Source organism: Hetaerina americana, unplaced genomic scaffold (assembly GCF_022747635.1).
Source record: "Hetaerina americana unplaced genomic scaffold, ioHetAmer1.1.p SCAF_1, whole genome shotgun sequence".
Lineage (NCBI taxonomy): Eukaryota > Metazoa > Arthropoda > Insecta > Odonata > Calopterygidae > Hetaerina > Hetaerina americana.
In genome coordinates, this window is record NW_027286069.1 from 34297378 (window position 1) to 34313658 (window position 16281).

At 36.7% G+C, this 16281-nt stretch overlaps 1 protein-coding gene across 1 annotated transcript; it reads right to left on the reverse strand.

The window, feature by feature from the left end:
* Positions 1 to 4: 4 nt before the first annotated feature.
* Positions 5 to 16026, reverse strand: LOC139697388 (uncharacterized). The gene is made up of 6 exons (XM_071596075.1): positions 15769 to 16026; positions 15324 to 15459; positions 12757 to 12979; positions 1711 to 2404; positions 1484 to 1619; positions 5 to 400 (listed from the first exon to the last, which is right to left on the reverse strand). The coding sequence occupies exons 1-6, from the start codon at positions 16011 to 16013 to the stop codon at positions 5 to 7; spliced, it is 1830 nt and encodes a 609-aa protein (XP_071452176.1). The 5' UTR covers positions 16014 to 16026.
* Between the last annotated feature and the right edge of the window lie 255 nt (positions 16027 to 16281).

The window sequence follows — 16281 nt, forward strand, 5'->3', positions numbered from 1 at the left end:
CTAATCAATCAGAGTCACCCCCACTATGCTTCTGATGCCTGTCTCCACCGTCCTTCTGCCATGGTTTCCCTCCACCACCACGGAATGGCCTTCCACCACCCCCTCCAAACTTGTCTCCCCCCCTGAAACTCCTGCCTCCACCCCTTCTGTCTCCTCCTCTGAATCCACCCCCCCTTCCACCTCTATCGCCTCCCCGGAAGCCACCACCTCCCCTCCTGTCTCCTCTGAACCCACCACCCCTGCCGCCACTGTGGAAACCACCACCCCTCCTGTCTCCACCCCTGAACCCCCTGCCACCTCTGAATCCACCCTCTCTCCTCTCTCCCTTTCCACTGTTGTGACTCTTCATGATTTTGAGAGCACGGCCATCCATCTCTTCTCCATCCATTTCCAAAGCGGCCTGAAAATAAATACACATGTAATTTAAGATACAGGTTTTGGTGACAAACTCATAAGTTCACTTCCACAAGGGGCATTTCCCATTGGTGACAAGACTGAGAATCACAGAATTAGTCTCTAAGCCAAAAAAAATCAATAACTAATGCATTAACCCTTCATTTCGCATTGATTAGGGCTAATGATTCACTGAGAAAACTTCCAACTTTATCCTTAACAGATCAAAATGTTCTTAGGAAACCACAAAACACGACAATGGGTATAAGAGAAGACTACTATTACAAAAACTTGCATTACGCCTCCATTTTTGCAAAATAAGGAGCAATAATTCAAAGCTACAAAAAACATTAGCACAACCTTACCCCTGGTTGGAACTTACAAAGAAAGTTAACCTCATATGAACATAAATGGGTAACATTTTACAATTAGTAGCCGATGTACTCATTCATATTGAGAAGACTACGTTGGAATCCTGTCTTAACTTAAAATCGATTTAATACTACAGAGATCGTCCTTGGAATATTTAAGGTCTTATGTTGCAAAAATATAAATTCGTTCTTTGTATCATTACCAGAAATGGGAAAAAAGACAAAAATGAACGTGCCCACATTCAAATGCAAAATAATCTTTACTTGGTTAATTTAAAGAAAAATAACACAAGTTGAGAAATTGGTAATTTTACCAAATGACTATTTCACAGTGGCTATGGCAATATAAAAATGAAAAAAATATATATAGGAGTATTATCAACTTTAATCGCACAAACGAAAGGTTCTACTAATAAAGACAGCACTGACAAAGAATTAATTTGGGAGAAAGCTGAATTTCATACTACTAGAATCTACCTTTCACAAAATTATGTTAGCCACCAGTCGCTTGCAAGACGCCCATTAACTTAGTTAAAGAACTTATATAAAATTAACAAACTTCGATAGACTAATAGTGCTCTCTTTAAAAGCAATGTTAATTAAAATGGGGGTTAACTGACTGAATTGAAAATTTAGCATTTTTCACACTTTGCCAAAGGAGAAAAACTAATAGTTTAATAAAATACTTGGACAATAGGAAGATTGTATAATCGACTTACATTAAGGCCGTCTTCATCTTCGAAGCTAACGAAAACAAACCCACGAGGTCGTCCAGTTTTGTTGTCCACTGGTATCCTAACACTAGTGACTGTGCCGGCGGCTCCAAAAAACTTCTTTAGGTCTTCTTGTCCAGCACTAAAAACAAATAAACATAAGAATTTCATTGCCCAAATGATTTTAGAGTTTTTTTGCAGACTTATGAGCAGCAAATAAACATGAAACATACCTGTAGGGTATATTGGAAACAAAGGCGGTGAAATCATCCGACTTGTCATCGTCTCTGGTATCTTGCTTCTTTGGGGTTTTCTTTGGCGGGCTCTCATCCGCGTCGCTATCGTCTTCGTCGTCATCACCTTCGCCTTGGTTTTCTTCGTCATCGCTATCTCCTTCTTCCGCTCCTTCAGCACCTTCTGCCTCATTATCGTCACTTTCGGAATCATCATCTGCCTCCTCTTCTTCGTTCTCAGCCACTTGATTCTCTTGTTCCTCATTAGCGTCCTCACCGGCTTCCTCGCTCTCTTCAGCTTCCATGTCTACATTTTCTTCGCTTTCCTCTTCATCTTCGTCATCGCTTTCCTCTTCTTCATCATCATCTTCTTCATCGCTGTCGGCGTCCTTCGACTGCTTACCGGTCTTGCCTTTTTTCGCCTGATTTTTAGCAGCTCCTTTGGCCGCGGACAAATTTTTGGCCTTCTTGCTGCTACCTTGCGGTGTAATTTTCATTGCCTTTTGTTGCTTGGATTGAGCCATATTAACCTGAGCACCTTTCTTGTTTGGAGTCAATTTAGGGGACGATACTGCCTTGCTTGTTAACTCGGAATGCTTCTTCTTCTTTACAATCTTATCCTCGCCCTCAGATGCATTGCGTGCTCTTTTCGCATTAGAAATGGCCATTTTATCTGCTAAAAAGAAAATTTCATCTATTAAAACAAGTACAATTACTGTTGTAATTCAAAATGAAATAGTCACAGAAACCAAAATGACGCCGACGCAAAAATCTCAAGACTATTAACTATTGACTTATCACATTAAAATAATCAATATATTGATCAACAGAAGATTTAAAGTGAAAACAACTAACGTAATTATACACGTAACCACAGTTGCAGGTCTAATTTCACTTAATTTCGTGTTGAAGTTTCAACTTTTCACAAAACACCACGTGGTTCACAACTGCAGTAGCATCGCAGTATTCCAAGTGGGAGAGAAGCTTGGCATGGGAAGCTTCCTCAATACATTCACTTTCTACCGCTAGCAGCAGCACAGAAAGGCTGTTAGGCATTTGTTTTAGCGGGTTCTTTAATGTTGCACCCCGGCATTTTGCTGACGTACAAAATCTTTTTCAATGAACCTACATCATTTCAAGCATTTTTTTCTCCTTGAAAATTCTAAATATTTTACTTTACTACGTTCTTTTTTACACCATAGTATTAGAAAGCGATCATTTTTTGCTTTGAACTGTTTAACTTCTTCAACAATACTAAGTTTGAAATTAGATTCATAGTAATATTGCACGTGACTTCACATCAAATGGGGTTAGTTCCAAGGCATAGTTAATAGCGCGAAAAAATAAACTAATTATATTGTTAGCGATTGGCAGTGGCTGACCATGAAGAATGTTGTTAAACTCGGGCAAGTAATGAGTCATGGTTCCAGCGATAGCCACAGGCCATCAGTCAATAAAATAGCACAACACATTTATTCCCACACGTGAATCAACAAAGATATGTTCAATACGGTACTTGGAATTTCAGAGTTTTATACACAAATTCTCAATTCCAGAATTACGAAAAATATAAATACAATAATGATAATGCAAATACAACAGCAGAGTATTGTTCACGCTAGACGGACAAAAAAGTAACTCAGCTGAGCATATGACACATACATATATCTATGACAATTTGCACTTATCAAAAAATATGAAAGCTGTATTTTTGAATAACCAATATCCAATCATTCTGATAGCTGACAAGTTTTTCCAGAGATGGCAACAAAATCCAATTAAGATAATTAGCTTTTCGCTTGAATAATTAAAAAAATGTAGAAAAAATTAACTTAAACGAGTACGCAAGACCAAAATATTAACTTTTTAAACTAGTAGGCAAGACAAAAATATTATCCTGTACTTTTTCTGGCTTTGGAAGAATTAAAAATATTTAATAGTATCCTAATTTGAATGGGCACCACTGGCTTACAATGCACCAAATTGTATTGAACTAATGACAAGAACATAGTTATGACGGACTGTCCAATTTTTGGGGAGGTGGACATTGCTCCTAAGTTATTTTATTTCACGTTTTTCAGTGGTAAATACACCCATGGAATTTTTGGAAGGGATAGCATTAGGAATTCCCATGAACAAGGATTTGCCATTCCTATTAACCAAAGTGATAGCAAGTGGCAGTTACCATTATGAGGTCAGGTATGATTCAGGGTAGATTTCATATTATCAAAGGATATTTATGTCTTAGATAACTACAAACTAGAAAAAAAACAATACATTTTCCAGGGTTATCTTTTTCACAAGAACTGAACAGTTATTTTATTCAGTCTGAAAGTTTTCTAAAAGGTATTCAGTGATGAACAATTGGTTCCATATTGTGGACTACATACAAGAAATATTCTTATTTATGGAAGACAATAGATTTGATTTGTCATTGTGGTGTATGACATATTCAGCTGTGTATCAACATCAGTTATTGCCATATGGAGTTGCCACATTGAATTTGAATAATTATTTGGGACTTGGAGAAAGTTTAACATTTATTATATTTTTTAAATGCTCAAAACCATTATGCAGTTTATTTTGAAAGTTTGCGCAAACTATGAGTCATTAGCAACTCTGTGGTTGCTAGTTTGCAACAAAATACAGGTTGCGACAACATAACTTCCTTTTTTCAAATGCAAAACACTCAAAACAGCCATTTAGTCAACAGGAGGCACTTAGAAGTCAATAAAGTTATGTTATTATTAGCCTTAGCTTGGGGTAGGCTTTGGATGGACCCTGGCACTACACTCTGCTCTACTCATGAGCTCTAACTAAAATTACCTTCAAAATCTTAACAATCCCATTATAAATAAAATAATTAATCATTATATAGCTCCAGCACTGTTATATCCCTTATTTCCATCCAAAAGGTCTATTCTCTTCCTCCATTCTCCCTCTCTACCCCACTCTCCCAGCATTCTTCCATCCATTACTGCTTTAAGCATCCCATCGCCTCTCATCATTTTTTGCATTCACTCATGTCTAATCCAAATTTCCCCTGACAAACTTCTCTCTCCTACCTTGCCTAGAACTTAATCATTGGCTTTCATTTCGGTCAATGATATTGCTTCCATTCTTCTCTGCCCAGTACCTCAAAAGCCTCCCGGCTATGCTTAGCCACTTACCTCAACAACCAAGTTTCCAAGTCAAAAAAACTATGCTCCATTTTAAATTTTTCACCAACTTATCCTTTATATTTTTACTTAAGTTTTCTGTCATCAGACCCATTCTTCACAAACACTTCTTTGTCCACACAATTCTTCTTTTATAGGCCTTGCAAAAACATGGTAGCACTGTTCTTTGACCTTATACTCACTTCTTCCAAAAAAGCACCGAATGAATCCTAATTGCTTATTTGCTCACATGCAGATTTTACATGTGTGCACCCCATGATAAGTCGTCAATTAAAGTAACACCCAGGAATTTCACCATATCAACTACTTCTAGGGCAACTCCAGCAAGTTTGTAAACAAAACCCGTTGATATTTTAAAGTGCAAGAAGGAAACTTAAAAAAAGGGTGGCAGAATAGTGGGGATATTGATCATTTACTATTCTACCTGATTTTAACTCCCCTGCTTACTTTTACACCAGCCTCCAGTTCTTACCACACAACTCCCTGCTTAGCATTTCCTCCACATTTTTATTGAAAAGAACAGGTGATAATGGATATAACTATCTTACTCCCCTGCCTAACATAGCCATCCTGACTTACCATTGCCTTTCTCAATAGTGTTATAGACGTGACACCAACACTTAAAGGGCCATGCCCATGGGATCAGATTCCTTTGCAGCTGCCTGACTGAGGAACAAATGTTGCATGAACTACCTTCAATTTGGCTCCTACCTTGGGTTAAAGATTTTCTTTCAGAGTGGGAACAGAGGGTAGTCCTTGATGGCGCTAGTTCCGACAGCGTTCGAGTCACGTCGGGGGTACCTCAGGGAAGTGTGATCGGGCCGTTGCTTTTCTTGATTTTTGTTAACCATTTGAACCGCGAAGTGAAAAGTAAAACTAGGATGTTCGCGGATGACACGGTGATCTTTCGGGAGATATCTGGGGATGAGGATCGTTTTATTCTAGCGCAGGATTTAGATTGTATTACTAAATGGTGTTCTAACTGGGGATTGACTCTAAATTATAATAAATGATCAGTGGTAAATTTCTTTAAAAGATCAACGGGATTTGCTTACAAATTAGCTGGAGGTGACCTAGCAGTAGTTGATACGGTAAAATACCTAGGTGTCACATTCACAAAAGACTTAACTTGGGGGACTCACATACGTAAAGTCTGCGGTCAAGCATATAAAAAATTGGGATTCATTAGACGCGTTGTCGGCAAAAGTGACTCGAAGGTCAAGGAACGTTGTTACCACGCTCTTGTAAGGCCTCATTTAGCATGCAGTGTGTGGGATCCGAGTGAAAAAGGTCTCATTCGGGAAATTGAGAAGGTTCAACGCCGGGCAGCCCGTTTTGTAAAAACTTCCTACGATAAAACGCAAAGCGTCACCGAAATGCTCATGGATTTGGGGTGGGAATCATTGGCTGAGAGACGATTCAATGCAAGATTGAAATTATTAAATAAATTTAGATCCGCATGTTTCACCACCGAGGTCTCGCAAATTATTCGTACTCCTACATACATTGGTCGCTTGGATCATGCATATAAAATTCGGGAAATAGATGCCAGAACTAGCCGACTCAAGGACTCCTCCTTCCCACGGACAATACGGGATAGCAACTGCAGGGTTATAGATAGCAAAAATTCCACTTGCCACCCTCAGCGTCTAAAAAATAATTAGTTGTATTTAAATGCATGCTCTTCCACTAACCTTATGTGTTTTGTTATAATAACCCATTCTTTCCGAATGACCTCATTCGTGTTCTGTTCATCTGTTTTTAAGTTTCCCTTTCAATCCCTCGTCCCTCTCCGCGGGGGGAATTTCCTGCTACCTGCAACGTTGGGTCGCATTCCCTGCCTTTTACAGACTCTTTGGGGGTAGAGTGTTTCGTGGTGCATTTTCATGTGGTAGTGATGTTTAAATTTCTTGCTTGTTGTGTCCTGGCTTCCGTGTTGTAGGATGGTTTTCGTGCTGCATCATGGGGTGCAGTTTTTTAGTTGTTTTACGGTATATGTGTTTGCATGAGTATTGGATGAAGGGATTTTAACATGAGTGTGTGCGCTGCTGTGGGTGTAATTTTCCGTGTTGTTTTTTTGCATGTGGTATTTTTCCTTTTTACGGTTGGTGACCTAACACCCCCCGCCACACGCCCTTGCGGCAGCTTGCGGGGTATTATGTAGATGTAGATGTAGATGTACCTTGACCATTCTGTTATGGGTGACCCTATTAGAAACAATAATCATCGCTCCCATTGGCACATCTCTAGGGGTCATCAGAACGCACAAGTCCTTCCACCAAGTCAAGGTTGTAGTCCATGGGGGGTGGTGGTGAAAAGATTGAAGGATTGTTATCCAACTGACCCAATTACGTACTATGCTACTAAGTTCATTTTGCTCCATAATACTACCAAGTAAGTGTAAGGGCAATATGCTACCATAAATTCCTACTAAAATATTTAACTTAGTATTTTACTGACTCGGATTCCCATTACTTTCTTCGTCCTATCTGATATTCATCTTTATTCTGACTGATTTTCATCCTATCAATCCTTTAAATGTAATCTGTAATAATTACAATCCTTCAGCTGTCTGGCTACCTAGCACTGTGCCTGCAGGCCTGATCATTTGGATATCTAACAAACTTAATCAGCTCTTTACCCTCTTCATTCCCAACTTAAACCTTCTTATGGCAACCATTTCCTTAGTATATTCATAAAAAAACATTGCTAATAATGTGCAACTCTTTTTATTCCCCAGCTAATCACTACCCATCCAATTCTCCCTCTCCTATCCTTAATGTGTTGGCTGATTAGTTTTGGGGTGTGAAGTGAAACTTTGGTAAGTTTGAATTATCATAAAAGCCAACTACTCACACTGGGTGTGAGACCAAAGAAGACCATTTGGGTCAAGTATAAGTGGGATGCAGTAGGGTCTCCCCTAATAACTTGTACTACTATGCATACTTTATGTGCATAATAGTGTTGCCACTGTTTGCCACCTCTTCTATATCATATCCTGAGAACCATAGCAGTGTAGTCTTTACAATGGGCCGTAGTCATTGCAAGCATAATGGGCACATTGGACTTGGTGGAGGAAAAGTAGTGGCTAGACAATTTGGACGATCTTAACAACAAATGTTACAGTAAAAATACAACTAAAAATGCACGTAGAAAAAGTTATTGCCAAGCATTAAAAATGCTGGGCAATAAATTTTTCAGATAAAAAATCACGTTTGCCTAAACAGAAAAAAATGGCCCAATACAAAAATGTACTTCACACACTATTGTGTGGATGTCAGAATTGGGTAAGCCAGAGGAAACACAAATGCTAACTAATTTTTGACTAAATGATGACCAATACTAAATGAGCTTTTAAGTGGAAATAGAATAGATAGAGGGAGAGTATTCATGAAATAGCGTGGATTGGATGAACAAGAAACAGAGAACTATGAATTAAGTGTCCTCCCCTGGTTTCATCATACTTAGAGAAAGGATGAAAGTTGAATCATCAAGCACATTTTAGAGAGAAAAGAGCATAGGTTGAGAGAATCGAATGGAAGAAGAAAGTTATGGGTGAATATGGACAGAGAATCTAAAGATGAAAAAAATCAGATGAAACAGAAGAGGATGTATGAAAATGCATGAAAGTGACCGAGGTGAAGGAAGTATGAAATGATATGGCAGTTGAAAAGGAAAAGGCAACAGTATGTATGTTTCCCTAATAAAACAAAAACAAAGCTTATTTTTTTTACTTTGCCTACCATGAACAGGAATGGCATGAAGGATATAAAAGTATGAGAACATATTTGATTTGATAACTGACCCAAGAATGTCAAGAAAAGAAAAGGGGTTCAGCCATGTTGTAAGGATGATGATAGGGACTCATTCCACTACACACATCTACAAAATCTGTAATGGTTATTTGTATTTCAATAAGTATTGAAGATTTTTCAGCCAAACATTTTGTAGCAGAGGTCACAGGCAAATACAGGTTAAGATCAAAATAGCATGAAATCTTAACTTCAATCTCAACCTTTATTCATATTCATACTTTGCATTTCCAAAATATTTTTAAATAAATTAGTTGCTCCAAATAATAAAATGTCATTGTCAAATGCATATTTATTTGATACATTAAGTCAAGAAGTAATGCTAAATTAAATACATTAAGGTATCCAAAATATAAGAAAAACAGCTGGAAAGTTAACATGAGTTCATCATACAAAACTTGATTACAATACATACACCAAAGTGATTTGATGCAGGCTAATAATCCATGTTTTAAAAGTATTTATTTCATTTTTTTCAGATTCTGACTTAAATCTTAAGTAAATGAATTTTTATTGATAGGTATTAACTCAAGAATTGGGAAGCTATACCATTTGTACCATATTTTTCCGATGAGTTTTTATTTTTCCATTTAAGTTTAACAGAGCTAGGACATTATTCAGCTGATCTAAAATCTCCCAACAAAACACATACAGCCCAAAGAACACAAAATGATCATTTTTACTCCCCACTAATCGTAAGAATGTTAACATTTCCCGGGTAGCCAGTTAATGATAAAAAAGTATGGGCAAAATCGACAAACATTATCCAGTTACATATGTATTATACTTTTTATACACCAGAAGTATTTAAAATAGAGGCATTTATACACATATCACACAACATAATGGTGCCTTGGAGTATGAATCGATAAAATAAGTAATAAAAACACCATGAATATGCTATATATACCACAAATGAGCAATAAATTAAATAAAATGTATGTCATCTTCGGTAATAGATTAACAGGGAATAAATCTAAATAAGTCAGAGGGTCTGTGGTGTGGATGCCTCTCTATTGTTGTTCCCGTGTAGTAATTTGTGAAGATGGACAAAATTGAGATTCGAGTAGTGATTAAATACTTCATAAAGAAAGATATGAAAGCAAAGGAAATTCATGCCGACTTTCGGAACACTCCGGGGAACTCTGCTCTTTCATATTCAACTGTTGCCAAGTGGACAAACAAGCTTAGGTTTGGCCGGGACAGCTTAAATGATGATCCACTTCGTGGTCGGCTAAAATGCGCCACTACCCGGGAAATTATTGCAAAACTGCATAAAATGATCAAGGAGGATCGCCAACTGAAAGTGTCAGAAATCACTGAAGCTGAAGGGATGTCATCTGAATGGGCAAATTACATTTTGACTATAAAATAGAATATGAGAATATTATCTGCTAAATGGGTGAGACTCTTGTCGCAAGATCACAAATGCATCAGAATGGAAATTTCCAAACAATTGCTGACCTGTTTTCAAGAGCAATCAACATGATTTTCTGTGCCGGTCTGCGACCGCAGATGAAACTTGGGTCCACTTCTATACCCCAGAGACAAAACAGCAGTCAAAGCAGAGGAAACATGTTCATTCACCACCACCACCAAAGAAAGCAAAGGTAATACGGTCGACCGGAAAGGTAATGGGTTCCGATTTCTCGGATGCAAAAGCGCTTCTGCTAATTATCTTCCCACTGATCAAACAATTATTGGACAATACTATGCTGACCTCCTGGGTCAACCACAGGAAAAGTAACATGAAAAGAGGCCAGGTTTGGCAAGGAAGAAAGTTATCTTTCATCAAGACAATGCACACCAACACAAAACTGTCATTGCCATGGTAAAAATACATAACCTAAGTTACATATTGTTGTCACACCCACTATATCCATCTGATTTGGCTCCATTAGATTTCCATCTCTTCCCCAAGCTCAAAATTTTCCTTGGTGGACGAAGAATTTCTTTAAACCAAGAACTAACAGTCAAAGTAGATGGGTATTTTGCAGGCCAGAAGGAATCTAATTTTTGAGATGGGATCAAGACATTGGAGCATCGCTGGACCAAGTGAATTAATGTACAGGGAGACTACATTGAACAATTGAAAAGTTTCTTTGAGGTAAGTTGTTTCTTTCTATTCCATTCCGAGAACTTTTCAAATTACCCCCCTGGATTATGGTGCACTTACAGCTAAGGTCATTTTTTGCTATACCCATTACTTAAGAAGTGTCAAGTTCAGACCTGAGGATGTAACCTCCTTTCTCATCAACAGTATCCTCATCTTCCAGTATTCTAGCCTGAATTTTTTTTTCATCTGAAAAATTCTCCACAAACTAATTCCATCGCTTTGTTTAGCCTTCATCTTCAATAGGAATTTCACCTCTGTTATCCCAAATGGTATTGCTATTAGTTCTGCATTCACTGAAATGATGTCTCACGCTTTAAATGATGATTTAAATTTTCCTTTTGCAAGGTGTATAGGTCTTGATCTTTTGAATTTTCAGCTGATTTCATTTCTCAACTTTCAACAGCATACCTGCCCTTTCTCAGTCCTTAAGTTTTTATACTTTACTCTAGTTTCTACTAGGTCAAGTGCTTTATATGTAATTCATTGAACAGATCTACCTTTTACAGATCTGTTTTGGTCGATAGGTATATTTGTGACTTGTGACTGAAATCTAGTCTTAATATCTTGACATCATTCTTACGCTGATTCTATCCTGTTGCTTTTTTTCCATTACCTCTTCCAATTTCCATTGGAAATTCATCCTAGATTGTTTCCTTCAATCTTTCTGACTCACAAAATCTCCATTCTCTCCTTGAATTTGAGATGGCATAATATTGGCACTAACTTGTGATCACTACCAATATCTGTTACCTTTATTCAACTTTTGCATTCCTTTATTCGATTCCTATATCTTTGCTTCATGAGTATGCAGTCAATTAGGTACCTTCTTAGGCTCTGACAACTTTCATGGGCATCAAGTTCATGGGTGATTCTGAGAGTGTGTTTCCCACCACCAATTTATACCGTTGATAGATTTCCAAAATCCTTTTTCAATTTTTATTTTGCTTTCGTATACTATATATTTCTTGTTTTTACTTTCTGGCCCTCTTCGATGATTGCATTGCAGTCTCAAAGCATAATTTGATTTTATTCTCATTTTACGTTTTTTATTACTTTTGGCAATAACCTCAGAAAACTTCTACTTCATTGTCATCATAGTCTGATGTTGGCATGTAAACTTCTACCACTATGGTGTGTTGTTGATTGGCAGCAGCATGCTATGCCCTCCAAATTTGTCCAAAACCAAATCGCCAAATATTGTTCACAACTATTAATTCATTGAGTACCTTGCTTGTTTTGCAGCTTACCCCGATAGCTAAAAATCAATCTACCACCTGCAGCCCAGCAGAAGCACGCGATACCTTAAATCTAAGTTACAAGCCAAAATATAATGTCCTCCCAAAACAAAATATGGAAAGCAAAGAATTCCCTAAAAAAATGAAAAATAAGACAATTTTTATCCAAAAGCATTTAAGTGGAAGCATTCCTCTTTTTATAGAAGGGTGATGGGACCAGAAAGAGGTTAGTATCAATAAATGATCAATTAATCATACAAGCACATATTGTTGTTTTTGTCTGATTTAATGGTAAATTATTTGAAAAATAGTACTGCTTATGTTCAAAATATGACAAACTGAAAAAAAATATCTTTAATATAGTGTTCAGTATAGATAATGAGAAGAAATATTTGATGCAGAGAGAAAAAAGGAAGGGAGGGATATAGCCAAGAGGGTATGTATTACCACACAAGACATAAAAACTTCAGGAAACAATGGCATACAACAATTAAATGAATAATCTCAAGAAAGAAGATCCTAAGGCCAATAAAAATAATTACGAAGAACTCCTATACCGGTATTTCGGTCACCAGGTGATCGAAATACTGGTATAGGAGTTCTTAGTAATTATTTTTATTGGCCTTAGGATCTTCTTTCTTGAGATTATTTCTTTAACAGCCAATAGCTCCACATCCTCCATTTTAAATTAAATGAATGCTTACTGTTTTTTTCTTCATCAACTACCCATGCAGATTTGGGTTCCACTTTAGGTTTCCCCTTCAATCCTTTACGTGGGAAAAGTATGCCAATTTTGGAAAGGGCTCTGAGTTTCAGGTTTTTTTGCTTTATTTTTTCTTCTTTGGGGCCACCTTTCTTCCCTTGAGTGGTGTATTCAACATTAATCTTGCGACCATGAAGGTGCGAGTGGTGCAGCGATAATGCTTTCTGAAATGAAATGATAAAACTTATATTTTTCACACTTATACCTATCCCCCCCATAGTTATCAACCTAAAGGTTGGTTTGATAGGTAAAGGTAGAGCTCACCCATTACTAAGCCCAAGGTTGTGTGAAATTCATACGTAAGAGTAAGGGGGCCAGTTCATATCTCTGTGCCGCATATTTTTTCCCAAGAAGATTTGGTGCCCGATTAATCCCAAAGCTTGTGTGCAGGTGAGGGTGCCCAGTGGTCTCCCTATGAATTAAACCCTGACTCTCTGGTCAATAGTCCAGTGATCTACCCACTGGACTAATACATCCACTTTAAAACCAATTAACTATGCAAACTTATTTCACATTCAAAAAAATATATTGTAAACTATAATATTTTAGTACAGGTATGTTCACATATTTGTTTCACTTGTGAAAAAATACTTTATATTTTTTGCCAAATTCCACTGTTTTCTTGCCATGTGACAAGTGGAGGAGAAAATCATATATACGAAAAACACAAATAATACACCTGAGAAAGGTATAGATCATCTCTCAACCAAGATAATTTTTATAACCTGATATTAAATAAAGAAAATGAGTCCACTGTGAATACTTTCAAAATTGAACTATGAAGCTGTTACTATTGTGTCACCACAACACGATTGAATCATTAAGATAAAACCATTGACTGAGCTGATGGATTTTATTTGAAGATGCATTTAACAATGCCATTACATATTTTAAAGCCAAACAATAATGTGGATGAAACAAATAAAAAAATACTTTTTTAATATTCTACATAATTTAATTACCGACTTTGATGCCAATGAATTATCATCCAGAGGTTTTACTAATATATCATCATCAAATATGGACTAACATGTAAAACCAATCATAGTATTTTATTGATTTGCAAGAAATGTGTTTTTGCCAGGGTGCATGAAATGCGGAATGGAAACAAAATGTTTTATAATTATTGGCAAATAACCCCACAAAATTACCCTACTTATCACCAATTGTATTTAATATGAATTAAGATTTAAACTGATGTTGGATATTCGCAAAGGCAAAGGTTTTTTCCGTGAAAGTAACAATGTGAATGGTTAATTAAATTGTTGCCAGATCTAATGAAATATCATCACATATATTCATAACTTTCTCAGCTGCAAGAGTTTTCTTAAAACAATATTGAGAAACTGGGTGGCTTCCTAAAAGTTCTCACATTAATAATTTTAATTTTTATATTGCAACGTGACAGATGAGAAATACCTTTAGTTTGGTGAAATTATAAGTGATAAAGGCAACCTTTATGAAATGTGCTGGCAAACCTGACCAGGCCCTTGACGATATGGCCCAAGAAGGATATTTGATAATTGGTCGAGAGATGCCAATAAATAAACAAGAGGGGCATAAAAATAATGAACAAAATATGAAGAAGCATTATGCCAGTATAATACTATTTTAATAATATGATTTGCTACGTTTTCAAAATGGTCATGGCATCGTATAATTGATTTCCTAGGAAGGACACAATAGCATACGTATCAATTGCCAAATATTGATCAAAATAAATGCATATTTTCCTTACATTGAATCACTATTCCACTTGGGAAATCATAAAAGAAAAGAACACTGACTCATACTTCTATGACTCCTAATACTTGTGATTTTTCAAATTGAACAGCTACCCATGGAGAATTGTGGTTCTCACTGCGTCTCGTTACATGAAATTTAACTTATTTAGAGCTTTAGTAAGCGAGATTCGGTATGTACCATCTATATTCCCAATTACATTATTTACAGCTGCCATGGCATTCAGATCAATAAAGGGTTCGATGGGAAGTTTGGTTTGATATATGAGGTCTTCATTCTTGAGATGTTGATTTGATATTGTCATGGGAGTGGGAAAAAATCAGGGTGAAGGAAATAACATGCAATAAAGTCCTTCTTCGTTACCCCAGCCTCGCGAGAGCTCCGATCCAAGAAAGACTAGGTCTGGTCGGCTTTCCTTGGGTTTATTATAATGTATTGTGACTGCATGGTATAAGATTAACTCAACACCCACAAGGTACCTGTATTGTATTAAATAGTCTGGGAAATACCCCTAGGATGGCCAACAAAATAAAGCTGTACAATGCATGGATGCATAGTGATAGAACAAAGAACTGACGACGCAGGAAAATCGTAATAATTTATGCAGAGGAAATTCTTTATCCACCAACACAAAAGCTGCAGAAATTAAACTTGAGCATGCAAACCGGAAAGATATCACGGTTTGGAAAAACAAAAAAGAGTAAAGTGCTTCTGGATTCAAGTAATCCTGAAGGGTTTGCTTATCCAAGAACGGTTAACACGTACCTCATACGTAATCCTGTCCTTCACTTCAACGTATGCAAAACCCTTTTGTTTTTCAGTCCCCTTATGAGTAGGCACTCGGATGTCAACGACCTCTCCAGCTTTTTCAAAATGCTTTTTAATTTCTTCCTTGGTAGCCCTCGAGTAAAATAATTATCCAACAAATGAAAGAACTGTTCGGGGTATCATTAGCAGATTTGAAAAAGTTGAGAAATCTTATTCTAAAAGAAGCTTAAAGCAAGCAAATGCTGGGCGATAAAATGATTAAGAGAAAATGAGTGTTTAGGAGAATCATTTATCTTTTGAGAATTAAAAAATAATTTTATGCTACATCCTTAAGGGCAAAATACGGCATACATTATTATACGAGCAACTCAAAATAACCAGGGTACTTCAATTTAATACAGCACTTCTATGTCTCACATATAAACCATATTTACTAACTCACTTGTAAGGAATGTTTCCCACAAAAATTGTGTATGGGTTCCGTTTTTTGAGACATTTTTTCGACACTTTCGCTGAATTTTCTACCTCATTCTTATCTTTTAACTTTGTCTTCTCATTATTCTTATTCAACTTCTTTGCTGTTACTTTAATTCCAACATGTTTTTCACTCGTCTCACTATCTTTGGTAGAGTCTTCGCCACTAGCACTTAACCTGGAGTTTTTCTTAATAACACTCTCCATTATCATTCTTTAATAGGCACAGAATTTTAGGGATCAAAAATTATAATCAACATAGAGATGATAGCAAGTAACGAGTCAATTCCACCATAAAATATCATCCATTTAGCTGTAGTGAAGTTAGAATTCTCAACTCAATATTACTTTCACTTTTATCGCTAAAGCCGTTAAAGGAGTATTTATAGAAAACTTATGTCTTCATAAGCATAATAGAGCATTCATAAATTCCAACTTTTCGTACAGAAAGACAATAGTCATCATCTTTTCTACATAACCT